Below are 14,920 nucleotides of genomic sequence, written 5' to 3' on the forward strand. Positions count from 1 at the left end.
TGCCACAGTGGCTTGCTTTGTGGGCCAGGCTATCGCTTGACTTCTCGGTCCTCTGGTCATCTCTCGTGCCTCAGATGGCAGCGAGGCTGCTGGCTTCATTGGGCAGGAGGGAAGTTTTCTCCCGAGAGAGCTAATTCCCAGCAACACTGAGACGGTGAGCTCAGTCACTCTGGCCAAGAACGGGGGCGAGGAAGCTCTCCTGGAGGGGAAGGGCCTGCCCTTGAGGGAGGGGATCCGCCTCCAGGACAGAGCCCGAGACCAGAAGAGACGCGCCCAGGTCCAGGAGAACAGGGAGAAGAGCGGCTCTACGGAAGCCAAGGCTGGTTGGGAAGGCCACAGCCAGCCCCCGGGGGGCTCCCTAAGTTGGGGGAAAGAGGGAGCTGCCGCCCTCAAGGCTGCTTATTCCCGCCCGGCTAGGATTTGGCAGAGCATCGTCTCCACTGCCCTCGCCAGCAGCGCTCCCCGGCAGACCATCCTTTCGGCTTTTCCCACTTGCCGGGAAAACGGAATGAAGACCAAATGCCCGCGTGCGGGGCGTCCAGTGCTCGCGCTTCTTTCTTCGTTTTTTCGGGATTCGTCCTTTCCATCTTTTTCCGAGAACACGCCCAACTCTACTCTACTAAGAATTGGCAAGCTGGAATCTGGCACTGCGTGTAGCTAACGTAACCAAGAGTAGTTTGCAGCTTTAATTAATGAATTCTTGTCTTATTTAGAATATTTTCCCACAGTTCCACGATTCACGTTCTCGCCCTCCCGGAGCTGACGGCCAATTCCACTGGGCTATACGCGTATCATTGTTCCATTTATTCCTCTTTGCACTAGCGATCACTTAGTCTCCATCCCCAAGCACAGCCCCATCGAACCTCCTGCGTTTCCGCTCCCGCGGTTCTTCCTCTGGATGTGGCTGGTGTTCTTTCTCCGAAGTCCCTCAGAGCTGTCCCGGGCCATTGCGTTGCTGCTAGTCTTTACTGTCCATCTCAGTTACAACTCAGAGGCAGAGGGGCGAGGGCGAGCCAAATGGGATTAAGGGACTTGCCCAGGGTAGGTCCTCCCAGCTCCAGGCCTAGTGTTCTCTTCTCCCTGCTGCCCCCACAGCACAGGCACCGGCTTCTTCCAACAAGTCGTCCCCCCATCGGTCCATTCATCAGACTATCTCGAGAGTCCCTGAATGACGTCGTGAACAGCACTCCTAGGATTAACAGCAGGAAGTAGCTGTTCACAAATCGGAGCTGACCCTGTGATCAGTCAGTCGGCGAGTTCATAAACATCTTCTTAAGCCCCTACTAGGGCGCAGGCCCCGTGCTAAGGGCCAACAATCTCCAGGAGGCTCTGCAGACTACGGGCTGGAGAGATGAGTTGTTGTCGGTGACGAGGCAGTCGTTCCAGCGGCGTCCGACTCTTCACAGCTCCGTTTGGGGCTTTCTTGGCAAAGGTTTGCCGTCATTGTCTTCAGCTCGTTTTGCAGATGAGGAAGCCAAGGCAAACAAGGTGAAGTGACTTGCCCAGGGTCACAAGGCTTGTGACAAGTATCCGAGGGCGGATGGAAACTTGGGAAGCCGAGTCTTCCTGGCTCCAGAACGGACTGCTGGGCGAGTCGTCTCCAGCCAGTCACCGTTTTCCTCCACTCTTTCTCCCGGGGCAGCTTCTCCAGAACCACCGATTGCTGCTTCCTCTGAATGTTCTCCGGATTGTCCGTGTCCTTCTTGAGCTGTCGTCCCGCACTGAACCATTACCGGGCAGAGGCCTGTCCCTTAATTGGGAGGGTCCCCCGGGACGGGCAGGTGGCAACAAGGGCCATTCCAAGTCGGGGGGATCCCGGACACATTCCAATTAGGCTAAGAAGGGGGGAGCAGAGACGACTCGCAGGAAGGCGACCCTCGAGAAGGGGAGAGCGACGGGAAAGGAATGAAGGCCGGCATGAAAACGATTGCGGACTCCGAAACCCGCTACCAGCCCAGACGAGGGCTTCCGGGCTCGGCTCACCCTCTGCAGAGCACCGGCAGCGCCCAGAGAGCCGGGGGACGACCCAAACTGTGTCCCTTTTGTCCAAAGATGCAGGAAAGGAACGGAGTGGAGGAAAGAAGGGGACGTTGGCTCGAGTCGAGCTTCTGGGAGAATTTTGGTCTCGGGGGAGGCCTTTCCCAAGGGGTAGATTGGGCCAGGAGTAAGCACGCAGGGAGCACACCCAGCCCAAGCCCCAACGCCTTCCTATTCCAAAGTGCCCTGGTCCTTCCCACAGACCGACCACAAAATCGTGGGCCCGGCATCTGCGGACACAGACAAAGAGGAAACTGAGGCCGTCGCTCAAGCCTCTTCCCAAAGCGAGGACCAAGTCCGGAAAGGCAAAGAATTAAAGGTACGTCGCATTCTCGGTGCTGCGTCACGAGGGCCAGGGGTCGGGCCGGGCCTTCAGAGCGGCTCCTGTGGACAGTGCGACTGGCCTGCTGGCAGCCGTCCTCCTGGTTCTGCCAACTTGCTTTGTGTCCGCTGGTGCGGGTCCTCCCGGGTTACTGTGAAACCATCGTCCTCCTTTCCCACAGCTCGGCAGTGTTCCCTGCCACTGCTCTGCCAGCACTCATTCAGCGACACACACACCCCCCCCCCCGGCCATCCAGAGGGCATGGCCTGGACCCGCCCCGAGGCCCAGTTTGCTGGAGGGAGGGTGTTGGGCGTCAAGCGAAGGTGGGGGGAGGGAAAACAAAGGCTTGTTGAGCCAAAGAGCGGACGAGGGAGAGCAGGTGCCCTCTCGCCCCCCCCCCCGTCCCTTTTCAGAAGAGGTTCACGATGGCCCAGAAGTTCCGCGCCCAGGCGTCCGAGGTTCTCCTTCAGTGCCTACAAGTCTCTCTCAGCAACAACTTGATGAAAACGGCAGCCAAAGCCAGCCTGGAGGTGGTGGAGAGCATCGGGGCCATGGACCAACCTTTGGCCTGCCAGTTCATGGCCCTTTACCAGGTGAGGCGGCCAGCCGGGGCTGGGCATTCCACCGCCACTTCCCTGCCCCAGTTACAGGCGTCTGCTGGGAGAGCCGATCCGCACAAAGAGCTCGCCGAGGCCCGCAGAACTTCCTAATCCCGAGAGGCCAAAGCCACGGAGGGCAGCGTCCCGACGGGATGGCAGACGGGCCAGGGAGGGCGGAGCATCTCGAGGGAAGGGCACGTTCTTGCGGGGGGGCCGTGCAGGAGACGAGGAAATCCAGTGGAAAGGGCGCTGGCCCGGGAATGTGGCCTCCTCTGCCACCGCCTTCTCGGGGCACCTTGACCAAGTCCCTTCCCTGCTGTGAGCCTCGGTTTCCTATTTGGAAAATAGGGACTAGATGACCCTTGTGGTCCTCCTTCTCTCTCAAATAGCCTGTGAAAACCAGGAAGAACCTCCAAGGGGCCAGTGAGTAGGCGAGGATGTTGGCAGGTAGGCGGGTGCAGACTAGAGCTCGGGCCTCACCACACGGCAGCTGCCTGCCAAGTGGGGCTGCAAGGATCAAGCGAAGCCATCCTCGGAGTGCTCTAGGGATGGCCCTTGGGGACAGTGGCGCGGCCTCGTCCCGGAGACCCAGGCCATCCGAAGCCACTCGTAAGTGGCAGCTTAACATGAGGGTTCTAGAAGTTCACGAGATCCGTTAAGGATGACTTGAAGACGAGAAAAGGCTAGAGTGGAGGGAGCTAACCCAGCTGCGGCTGCCAGGGAAGAGCCCGAAAAGGCGGGGTTACGGCCAACTTCGATACCTTAATGAGGCCACATGGTGGGGGAGAGGAAAAGAATGCTGGGACTTGGCAATCCGGGATCTCTTTAGGGCGAGGCAGAGCAGCCCAGCCTAGCCATTCTGCCTGGCATCCCCTCCCCCCTCCCTGCTCTGCCCACCACCTCCTGGTAAGGTGTCCGCCATCTGCCGGACAGTCGGATACAAGCAAGATCCCTGGGTAGGTCCCTCTGTCTGCAGTCGCTGCTCCCCCACAACATCCTAACCTGGGCGACAGGGCAGGGGGCGTGGGGGACGCTGCACCGCCGCACCGGCCTGATCCCACTCAGGAGGCCCTGCTTCCACAGAGCTGCTCCGCATCCGTGTCCATGAGGAAGCTCCTGTACTCTGTCACGACCAACACGTGCAGCTCCCAGCTGGCGTCCCTGATTCAACTTCACCAGAAGCTGCAGGAAGAAGACAAGATGGACACCACCCTCTTCAACAGCGTGGAGCAGAGCCTCATGAAGATGTCTAAGGTAAGCTCGGGCCCGGCGTTGGTCCCGGGGAGTCTCCGCCCCTGCCAGCAGCCCCACGTCTTATCGCTGGAGTTCCTGATGGCTGCAGCAGACGGGGCAGTGGGTGGAGGGAGCGCAGGCCCCCGGGGCGCTCGAGCCTCCTCTAGCCCACCTCTAAAGGGGAGCTGGCACGTCTCGGGGCAGCCTCGAGGAGACTGCAGACTCCACCGGCTGGGTCCACGTAGCGTCGCTGCGGAGATTCCGAAGCGCTCTGCCGTACCCGGTCCCCAGCGGGCCGCGGCTTCCCGGGTTCTCCGCCTGGCCAGAATCGCTGGTTTCCATTTTGTTTGGAGGTGCAGCCGCACACTTTCTTCTCCAAGGCCCTCCAGCTGCTACTTCCTCCCTGAGACCGTGCAAGAGAAGAGGAGAGCCGGGCAGAGCCCGAATCGGGGCTCGGGTCTAGGAAGAAGCAACTGGAAGGTGTTGGGCAACGATGGGGACGACCCCACAGACTGGCATTGCCCGGGGGGGGGGGGGATCGGCCTGAGAAGAGTTCAACAGTGAAGTTCTGGAGCCGCCGGGAAGGGAACCGTCGCCCCGGTCGGCCGGGACGCCCAAAACGCACACGGGCCGAAGTTGGAAGTGGCTAAAGCCGCAACAGGACGAATTCGATAGCGTGGCCGAGGTCTCGCGTCAGCAGAGGCAGCTCTCGGAACGGCAGAAGACAGAAATGGCTAGGCCTGGCGCTTGGGATGGAGAACAGACACAAGTTCACAGCTTGAATTTTGCTTCTGTCGGCAGAGATAATCCAGCTGAGGAGTGGATGGCAAGAGAAGCCTTGCTTAGCTGCTCGCTGGGCCTCGAGCCCCTGGCCCAGAATAACAGGGAAGGGGGAGGGTCACATGTTGCAGACCTGGAGCAGCCCTGCACGTGGACGGGGGCCACAATGTTCTGAGTGGGGAAGGAAGCTGAGTTTGCTAGCCATGTGCCAGTGCGCTCTGTTTGGGGGCTGATGCTTGGGGAACTTCATGATGCCCAACAGCCCGACGGACTCCATCCTCCGAAACGGGCCACACCTCAGGGCTCACCTTGCTTGCTTTTATTCTTTTAAGGGAGGTTATGGAAATCCTAGGGAGGGATCAGAAGTGTTGAACGGAGATGTTGGCGAATCATTTGACAGCGTTTTGGGTTATTTAGTTTTGTGAACAAATAGAGAAAGGGGGGGTAGCCGGCAGTAGTCTATGGGACGGGCCCCGCTTGGGCCCATGAGTGGGGAAAAGGGGGCAGAAACAAGGGCCGGAGGTCCGCGCTCCCAGATTTGGCGGCTAATTGGACTGGGTGCCTCTTCCATTCCCTCATCTCCCTCATAGCTCAACTCAGGCTTTACATTCCACAAGAGGCCTTCCCTGACTTCCTTCCCAGAAGCCCCTGCCAGAAAGAAGATCGCGAACCTGTTTCTGCATGTCTCCATATACACGATATCTCTGTGGATGGAGCGTAAGGCCCTTGAGGGTAGGACCTGTGCACCTCGCGTGGCGTCTGGCATGGAGGGCTTCAGAAGTGATTAGATGGGGACTGAGCGTATGTAATGGACTTCTCTACCTGCAACAATGCAATGACCCAGGACAGCTCTGAGGGACTTATGAGAAAGAACGCCATCCACATTCAGAGGAAGAACTGTGGGAGCGGAAACGCAGAAGAAAAACAACTGCCTGATCCCATGGGAGAATGAGGATATTATTCAGGATATTGACTCAAAACGAGCATCCCAGGGCAAATATCAAAAATAATATGGAAGGGGCAGCTGGGTAGCTCAGTGGATTGAGAGTCAGGCCTAGAGACGGGAAGTCCTAGGTTCAAATCCGGCCTCAGACACTTCCCAGCTGTGTGACCCTGGGCAAGTCACTTGACCCCCATTGTCTAGCCCTTACGACTCTTCCACCTAAGAGCCAATACACAGAAGGTAAGGGTTTAAAAAAAAGAATATGGAAATAGGTCTTGATCCGTGACACATGTGAAACCCAGTGGAATCGTGCGTCGGCTATAGGAGGGGGTGGGGAGAGGGGAGGGATAGAACATGAATCCTGTAACCACGGGGGAAATGTTCTAAATTAATAAAATAAAGATCTTAAAATTAAAAAAAATACGGGGATTGAGGAAGAGCTAAAGGCACCCAAGGGTGATATATGAAGGGCCGTGGCCACAGGTGACTGGAAAGATAGGGGCTCTAACCACGAGGTGGTGAAATCTGGCGGGGGCCAGGGAAGGAGGTTTTGAGCAGAGCACGTCAGCAGAGCCCCCAGGAGATCTGTGTGTGGCCCTGAACCCGGCACCATTCCCCCCAGCGACTTGGCTCTAGGCGCAGACAGCACTTGGCCATGACAAATCAGCAACAATTCAGGCGAGAGCATCAGGTACCCCGAGATCAATCGGAGAAGATGGAATTTAATCGAGATAAATGTCAAGTTGGACACTTTCATCCCCCAAATCCATTCCAGAAGGAGGAGTCGGGGTTGTGTAATCACAGCTGACATTTACATTATCGAGAAGGTTTTTCAAGTCTACAAAACATCTTACTCACGTTACATCCTCTAAACATTACAACCACCTAACGAGAGCCCCTCCCCCACCCCCACCCCCGTTCTGTGGAGAAGGAAGCGCCCTCTCAGTGAGTTTCAGTGACCTGCCAACATGGTTGCACCAAAGGTAAGGGTCAGGTCAGCTGTGTTTGAACCTGGTATTTTTACTCAAAGTCCAGAACTCTGCCCGTTCCTCCACCCTGCTCTGTCTGAATAGCTAGAAGATGTTTCACTTGGAAAAGATCCAGGGAGCAACTAGGTAGCTCAATGGATCGAGAGTCACACCTAGAGATGGAAAGTCCTGGGTTCAAATATGGCCACAGACACTTCCTAGCTGGGTGACCCTGGGCAAGTCTCTTCACCCCCATTGCCTAGCCCTCATCACTCTAATGCCTTGGAACCAATACACAGTATTGATTTGGGAAAAGGGGAAAGATCCAGATGTCTCAGTGGTCCACAAGTTTAACATAATCCAGTAGCACAGAATGCCATTTCCATGAGGATACCCTCACAGATACTTCTGTTCTCCTCTTCACTGGTCTCCTCACCTCCCACCATCTATTCTGCACCTTCCCGCCACCACCCCTTGGATGATCTTGGCATCTTTATTCTCTCCCCCTCCTCCTCTGTTCTTGTCTCCGATGCTCAAGCCTGGCTGTTGAGTTGTATGGGATGATTATTCAGGAAAAGGATAGGCTCAAGACTCCAAAGCCCCTCTCGGCTCCTCAGAGATTCTAGAATTCTGTGAAATCTAGAGGGAGGGGAAAACAAAGAGCAAAGACAGAATTTGGGGAGATGCCTGAATTTCCTAGTCACAGGAGAGGAGGGCTGGAGTCAGCTAATGTGCCTAATGGGGGCATCTCCACTTCAGAAGTCCACTACAAATCAGGGTTTGGTTTGTTGTTTGGTTGCTAGTTCGGACATAAAAAAGGAGCAGAAAAAACGTGAATTATGCCGACTACACTTAAAAGGGTCTTGGTCTTGGAGAACCCATTGTTAAAACATTTACCAATACTCCCCTGGAGGCTGGAGAGGGAGGATCCAGGGGATGAATGAGTGAGTGATCAAATGAACGAATGAGTGAAATTTTAAGAACCAAAGGAATGGACATTTGGCGGAGGATTCTGGGAAGGTGGTGGTTTAGACAGAGCAAAACTTCAGACTTCTGATACCCTTCCACACTGAGATAAAAACCAAAGTGCTTTAAGGGGAAAGAAAACCAAATCTAACAACAGGACAGCGCTGGGGGATCCTCCTGCTGGACTCGGCTCAAGAGGTACGCCAAAAAAAAAAAAAAAAAAAAAAAAAAAGCCCAAATTCTTGAACTGTTGGGTTTGTGGGTAAAGAAGAAACAAGATCCCAGGACCCTTTCACCACATGCTGAGCTGAGTCTCCAGAGGTTCCTGGAATCTCTGGGCGGGAAAATGTGCTAGTCCAGAGGGACAGCTTTGCTGGCAAAGCTGTGCCCAGTTCAGGGCATTGAACACAGATGGCAGGGGGGCAACTGGAGGAGAACCGCAGAGAGGGCAGCCTAATCACTACAAAAATGCTCCATCTTGCTCCCCCCCCCCTTCTCTCAAGGCTTTGGTCTCAGGGTACATCAAGCTCTACAGATCAACTCCACCCTAGCTTAATCCCACCAATAGGAAAGATAAGAAGTCTTCAGAGGGCAGGGAAGCTCCAATACCCCTCCCCATAGACTGCAGAGAAAGTGGCTACAAACTTCTGTTGCCAGCTGGGGAAGATCTTACATCAGAATTCATTAAAACCTTCAGCTTAACCTAATCAGCAGAGCAGAGAAAGAGTCCATTCAGGACAAAATAGCCCAAACCCACGGATCCAGCAAATAATCAGAGGAGCAAGATTACAGCCAATTACAGGGGAGAAAGAAGGAAAAAATATGAGTAAACAAAAGAAAAAAGAAATTAAAATCGACAGCTTCTATCCAGGAAATGAACAAAAAGCAAATGAAACAGAAGACCAAGGAACTCCAAGCATAAACACAGAAACTCCAGCAAATTGGACACAGGCTTTGGAAGAACTCAATATACAATTCAAAAAACAATTAAGAGAGGCTGAAGACAATTGGAAAAAGGAAATACACGAATTAAAACAAGAAAATAGTGTCTTGAAAGCCAAAGCTGACCAGCTTGAAAATGAGGCAATGAAGGAGAAAGATGACCTTCAAAGAAAATTGGACCAAAAGGATAAGGATGACCAAAAATCCAGGATGAAATTCAGTCTTTAAACATTAGAATTCAACAACTAGAAGCAAATGACTTCACAAGGCAGCAAGAATCTATAAAATAAAATCAAAAGAATTAAAAATTTGAGGAAAATATGAAACGCCTCATGGGCAGAACCTCAGATCTGAAAAACAGATCAAGGAGAGACAATTTAAGAATTGTTGGTCTACCAGAACATCATGACAAAAGAAAATCCTGGACATCATCCTACAGGAAAATATCCAAGAAAAGTGCCCCAACATCCTCAAATGAGGGAAAAATGGAGATTGAGAGAATCCACAGATCACCTCCTTTATTTAATCCACAACTGACAATGTCCAGGAATATTATAGCCAAATTCAAGAACTACCAGACCAAGGAAAAAATATTACAAGCTGCTTAGAAGAAGTCATTCAGATACCATGGAACCACAGTTAGGATAACACAGGATCTGGCTGCATCTACACTGAAGGACCAGAAGGCATGGAATACAATATTCCAGAAAGCAAGGGAATTGGGTCTACAACCAAGAATCAACTACCCAGCAAAACTGACTATATTCTTGCAGGGGAAAGTATGGCCATTTAATAAAATTGAAGACTTCCAAGCATTCATAAAGAAAAAACCAGATTTAAACAGAAAATTTGATGTCCAAACACAGAACTTATGAGAATCGCCAAAAGGTAATGGGGGGAGGAGGGGAAACACCTTTTTTTTAAGGGACCCAATAAGTTCAAATGATTTGTATCCCTACAAGAAAATATGATATTGGTAACTCTTAAAAATTGTTATTATTATCAGGGTAGCTAGAAGTATACTTAGAGGGAATAGTGACAAACTGTATAGAATAGTGATGGGCAAACTTTTTAAAGAGGGGGCCAAAGGAAAGGAAATGCTCATCTGTCAATCTGTTTCTAAGGCAATTCTTTCAAAGTTTCATTGTATTGTATCATACTCATTGTATTCATTAGATTAGGAATAATGTTGAATGGGCTGGATAGAACATTTCAGGGGGCCGCATCTGGCCCATGAGCCATAGTGTGCCCATCACTGGTATAGGATGAAATGTCAAGATATATATTTATATAAAACTTAGAGGTAAAAAGGATAATATTAAGAGAAATGGGAAAAGAGACAAAATGGAGTAAATTTATATCCCATAAAGAAGCGCATGCGGGGAGCAGGGGAGAAGACCAATACAATGGAAGGGTAAAGAGATTGGAGACTGGAAATACTTAATTCTTTAGTGTATTGAAATTAACTCAAAGAGGAAAGAACAATCAGATCCAATGGGGCAAAGAATTGATTCATGCCCTATAGAGAAGTAGAAGGGTAACAAATGGAATGGTGGAGAGGGAAGCAATACTAGGGAGGGAGAGTATGGAGATAGCTTTAAAAGACCCTAAAGAAAAATAAGAGTGAAATAAGAAGGGAGGGGGGAGAAAGGGAAGTAAAATAAGGGAGGTGATTAGGGGGACTGATTAAAAACAAAACACTAGTTTAAAAGGAAATATCAAAAGAAGAAAGGGAAGGACAAGGAGAGGGAATCAAAATGTCTGGGAATACACAGTTGAAATTCATAACTCTGAATGTGAATGGGATGAACTCACTCATAAAACAGAAGCAAATAGCAGAATGAATTAGAAAACAAAATTCTATCATATGTTGTCTACAAAAAACACACATGAAGCAGGTAGACATACATAGGGTAAAAATAAAAGGCTGGAGCAAAATCTATTGGGCTTCAACTGAGGAAAAGAAGGCAGGAATTGCAATTATGATGTCTAACAAAGCTAAAGTAAAACTAGATCTGCAGGGAAGGTAATTATATCTTGATAAAAGGCAGTATAGACAATGAAGAAATATCAGTACTCAACTTGTATGCACCAAATGGTATAGCATCCAGATTTCTAAAGGAGAAACTGGCAGAGCTCAAGGAGGAAATAGATAGTAAAATTATACTAGTGGGAGTCCTGAACCTTTCCCTATCAGATCTAGATAAATCAAAACCAAAAAATAATTAAGAAAGAGGTAAGAGGTGAATGAAACCCTAGAAAAATTAGAGTTAATAGATATATGGAGAAAAATAAATAGGGAAAAATCTTTTCAGCAGCACATGGAACATTCACAGAGATTGACCATGTACTAGGGCATAAAAACATGGCAAACAAATGCAAAAGAGCAGAAATAATAAATGCAACCTTTTCATATCATAATGCAATAAAAATAATAATTAGTAAGGATACATGGATAGGCTCTTTGTAATGGCAAAAAACTGGAAAAACGAGGGTATGACCTTCGATTGGGGAATGGTTGTACAAATTGTGGTATCTGATGGGGATGGAATCCTACTGTGCTCAAAGGAATAATGAACTGGAGGAATTCCATGTGAACTGGAATGACCTCCAGGAACTGATGCAGAGTGAAAGGAGCAGAACCAGGAGAACATTGTACACAGAGACGGCTATATTGTAGCACAATAAAATGTAATGGATTTCTCTACTACCAGCAATGCAGTGGTCCAGGACAATTCCGAGGGACTTATGAGAAAGAATGTATCCACATTCGGAGGAAGAACTGTGGGAGCAGAAACACAGAAGAAAAACAACTGCTTGAACACATGGTTTGAGGTGGACATGATTGGGGATGGAGACTCTAAACGACCAACCCAGTGCAACTATCAATAATATGGAAATGGGTCTTCATTGATGACACTTGTAAAACCCAGTGGAAATACGTGTCAGTTACAGGGATGGGGGTGGAGGGGAGAGAAAGAACATGAATCATGTAACCAGGGGAAATTTTTCTAAAAAATAAAATTAAATTTAAAAAAATTTGGCTATGAAAGGCTGGAGAAATAAAAGATGATTACCAAAAAAAAGAACCAAGGGAGTGGAGCGCCAGAGGAGGTGATACCAAATGGAAAGAGTCAAAAGCTCACAGAAGAAACAAATTCCTTAAAATTCAGAATTAGGCAAATGGAAACTAATGACTTCATGAGACATCAAGAAACACCCAAAGTCAAAAGAATGACAGAATAGAATAAAATGTGAGATATCTCATTGGAAAAACAACTGATCCACGAGAGACAACTTAAGAGTTATTATAAGACTACCTGGAAGCCATTATTAAAAGATCTAGACATCCTAGTACAAGAAATGATCGAATACGACTTTCCTGATATTCTTGAACAAGAAGGTAAAATGGAAGTTGGAATAATTCACTGATCCCCTCTTGCAATGCGTCTCCAAATGACAACTCCCAGGAATATTATAGCCACATTCCAGAGCTCCCAGGCCAAGGAGAAAATATTGCAAGCGGCCAGAAAGAAGCAATTCAAATATCCCGGGACCACAGCCAGGATTACACAAGTCTTAGTAGCTTCCACATAAAGGAACTGGAAGGCTGGGAATGTGGCATTCTCGAAGGCAAAGGAACTAGTTTACAACCAAGAATCGCCTCCCAGTAAGACTGAGCACGTTCTTTGGGGGGGGGAGGGGTCCTTTAGATAAAACGAATTTCAAAGTGCGCCTGATGAAAAGACTAGACCTTGCAAGGCCCTCGGTACACAGGAGGTGCCACATAAATGCTGGCTCCCTCCTTTGGTCTAAGACCTCAGGGAGGGAGGGAGGAGCCAGGGCCAAGGAAAGCTGATCGCTTGGAGCATGAGGGGAAGGTCAGGGAGGCAGAGGGAGATCGAGGCCCCCTGAGAGAAGGGGGGGACGACGGCACCACGCCCTGGGGGGCACAGAGGGCAGAGAGCAGAAAGGACCCAGGACCCAGGGAGGGTGGCTGCAGCTAAGAGCCCCAAGGGGAAGCAGGGAGCAAGGGAGTGAGGGAAGGGAATGGGAGGAGGAAGGTGGGGGGGCGGGCAGAGGAGAGGAGAAAAGAAGGGAGAGGAAAGGGGTCGGGGCAGGGGACGCCCCAAAAGGGCTGCGTGTTTCTCCCCGCCAGGTCTGGCAGAACCTCAACGTTTCTGATCAGCATTTCAATATCCTGAGTGACCTCCCTCTGAGCTATCGGATCCTCATCCTCCAGCACTCAGACGACAGGTAGGACCCTCCGGCCGTGGCTCGGGCCTCCTCTTCCACAGGGAGCTTCTCAGTGCGGCTGGCGCCTGGCGCTTGGGCCTTGGGCGCTTCCCTCTTGACTCCAAATGGCCAGCACAGGCCACCCCTAGGGAAGAGGCGCGGGCCCAAGAGGACACGTTTGGGAGGCTTCTGGGAAGGTCCTAGAAGTGATTCTGAGGTAGAAGAACCACGAGGCCTAGGCAATTGGAGTTAGGCTGCTGGCCTGCAGTGTCTGAGGGCACATTTGAACCCGGGACCCCTGACCTCCAGGTCTGACTCGCCCAGCTGTAGTAGGGATAGATGTAAAATCCAGCCTCAGTTGGGCAGCAGTTCTGAAGAAGAGTCAGAGGTTCTTAGTGGACCGTAAGCTCAGTTTGGGTCATTTGTGATATCAGGAAGCTTGGTGGGACAGTGGTCAGGCCTGGAGTCAGGAATACCAGAGCTCAAATTCAGCCTCAGACACTGACTAGTCACGTCGCCTCTACCTGCCTCAGTTTTCTCCTCTGTAAAAAGAGGATAAAAGCAAGGCTCCGTACAGGTTAAATAGGGAACAGTTAATAGAGGGAAGGCACTGTGATGAAGGGGGATCCAGGAAGACTTCCTATAGGAGGCAGGATTTTAGCTGGGACTCAAGGGAAGCCCGAGAGGGCAGTAGTCAGAGTTGGATGAGTCAGCGGGAGCACGAGGGGGGAATTAGCCAGAGTGAAAGGGAAACTGGGGCCTTGGCCAGGGCGAGGGTCACCTTTGGGTGACACGGGCGATGAAGGAAGAGGAAGAGAAGGAGGAGGAAGGGGAGGAGGAGGAGGGAGCAGAGGAAGAGGAGGAGGAAGGGGAGGAGGGGGAGGAAAAGGAGGGAGCAGAGGAGGAGGAGGAAGAAGAGGAGGGAGAGGCGGAGGAGGAGGAGGAGGGAGCGGAGCGAGTTCTCTGAGGTGGCCATAAGGAGATGCCTTGTGGCAGGGAGGCCTCAGCGGAGGTCGGGGACGCTAGCTGGGCGGCAGACGGGACCATCAGAAGAGGGCCGTGGCAGCGCCGGGCCTCCTGACGTCGCAGTGGCTCCTGATCGCCTCCTCCCCCGGGCACCTACGGGTGGCCCCTCCGGCCCTGAGCCCGCGGGGATGTTTGTCTCCCGCAGGTCAATCCTGTACGGCATGATCTACGAGAAGCCCAAGTTCGCCCCTGGACCCAAGGGGAAAATGGTTCAGATCAGCAGTGAGTATGTGCCCAGGCGGCACGCTCTGTCCCTTGGTGCCAGGCCAGGCGGCTCTCCTCGCTGTGCCTGCACGGGAGCCGGCCGGGCCTCAGGCAGCCGGTGTTTCTGCGCCGGGTGTCCCGTTTTCACTCTCATCATTGTTACCACTTACTTGTCTGGGGCTGTCAGAGATCCATCCAGGCAGAGGCTCTGGGTTTGAATCCTGCCTCCAGGATTCACCAGCTTGGGGTGCTGGGCAAGCACGCCTTCGAGGGACTGGCCGGTTGGGCAGGGACCTGGCTCCGGGGGGCTGCACCCCTCCAATGGGGCAGCGGGGTCTCTGCTTACGGAGCCTCAGGTGTTTTCTGTCTAAATCTTGATGGCCCTGGGGGCTGGGGGGGGGGGGGAGGTCAGGCAGGGAGCTCTTGGCCTCAGTTTCCTCCTCTGTCAAATAGGAGAAGGGGACGTCCTCTCTGGGGTGTCTCCCAGCAGTCTGAAGAGAAGGAAAGGGGAAAAAAGGAAGTGGGAGCCTTGTCCTTGCACGCACGCACGCACACACACACGCACACACACGCACACACACACGCGCACACACGCACACACACACACGCACACACACACACAGAGGTGCCTGTGGCCCCGCCGTGGCTGGCCTTTCTCTCCTCC

At 51.7% G+C, this 14,920-nt stretch overlaps 1 protein-coding gene across 1 annotated transcript in view; it reads left to right on the top strand.

Moving 5' to 3' along the window:
* Window positions 1–14,920, top strand: part of CFAP46 (cilia and flagella associated protein 46) — a 160,677-nt gene that overhangs the window by 113,734 nt on the left and 32,023 nt on the right. Inside the window, exons 40-44 of the mRNA XM_044660305.1 lie at window positions 2,240–2,356; window positions 2,773–2,952; window positions 4,042–4,212; window positions 12,950–13,047; window positions 14,198–14,274. Coding sequence (XP_044516240.1) covers window positions 2,240–2,356; window positions 2,773–2,952; window positions 4,042–4,212; window positions 12,950–13,047; window positions 14,198–14,274 — 643 coding nt within the window. The remainder of the gene's footprint in view (window positions 1–2,239; window positions 2,357–2,772; window positions 2,953–4,041; window positions 4,213–12,949; window positions 13,048–14,197; window positions 14,275–14,920) is intronic.

The sequence above is a fragment of the Gracilinanus agilis genome, chromosome 2, assembly GCF_016433145.1.
Source record: "Gracilinanus agilis isolate LMUSP501 chromosome 2, AgileGrace, whole genome shotgun sequence".
Lineage (NCBI taxonomy): Eukaryota > Metazoa > Chordata > Mammalia > Didelphimorphia > Didelphidae > Gracilinanus > Gracilinanus agilis.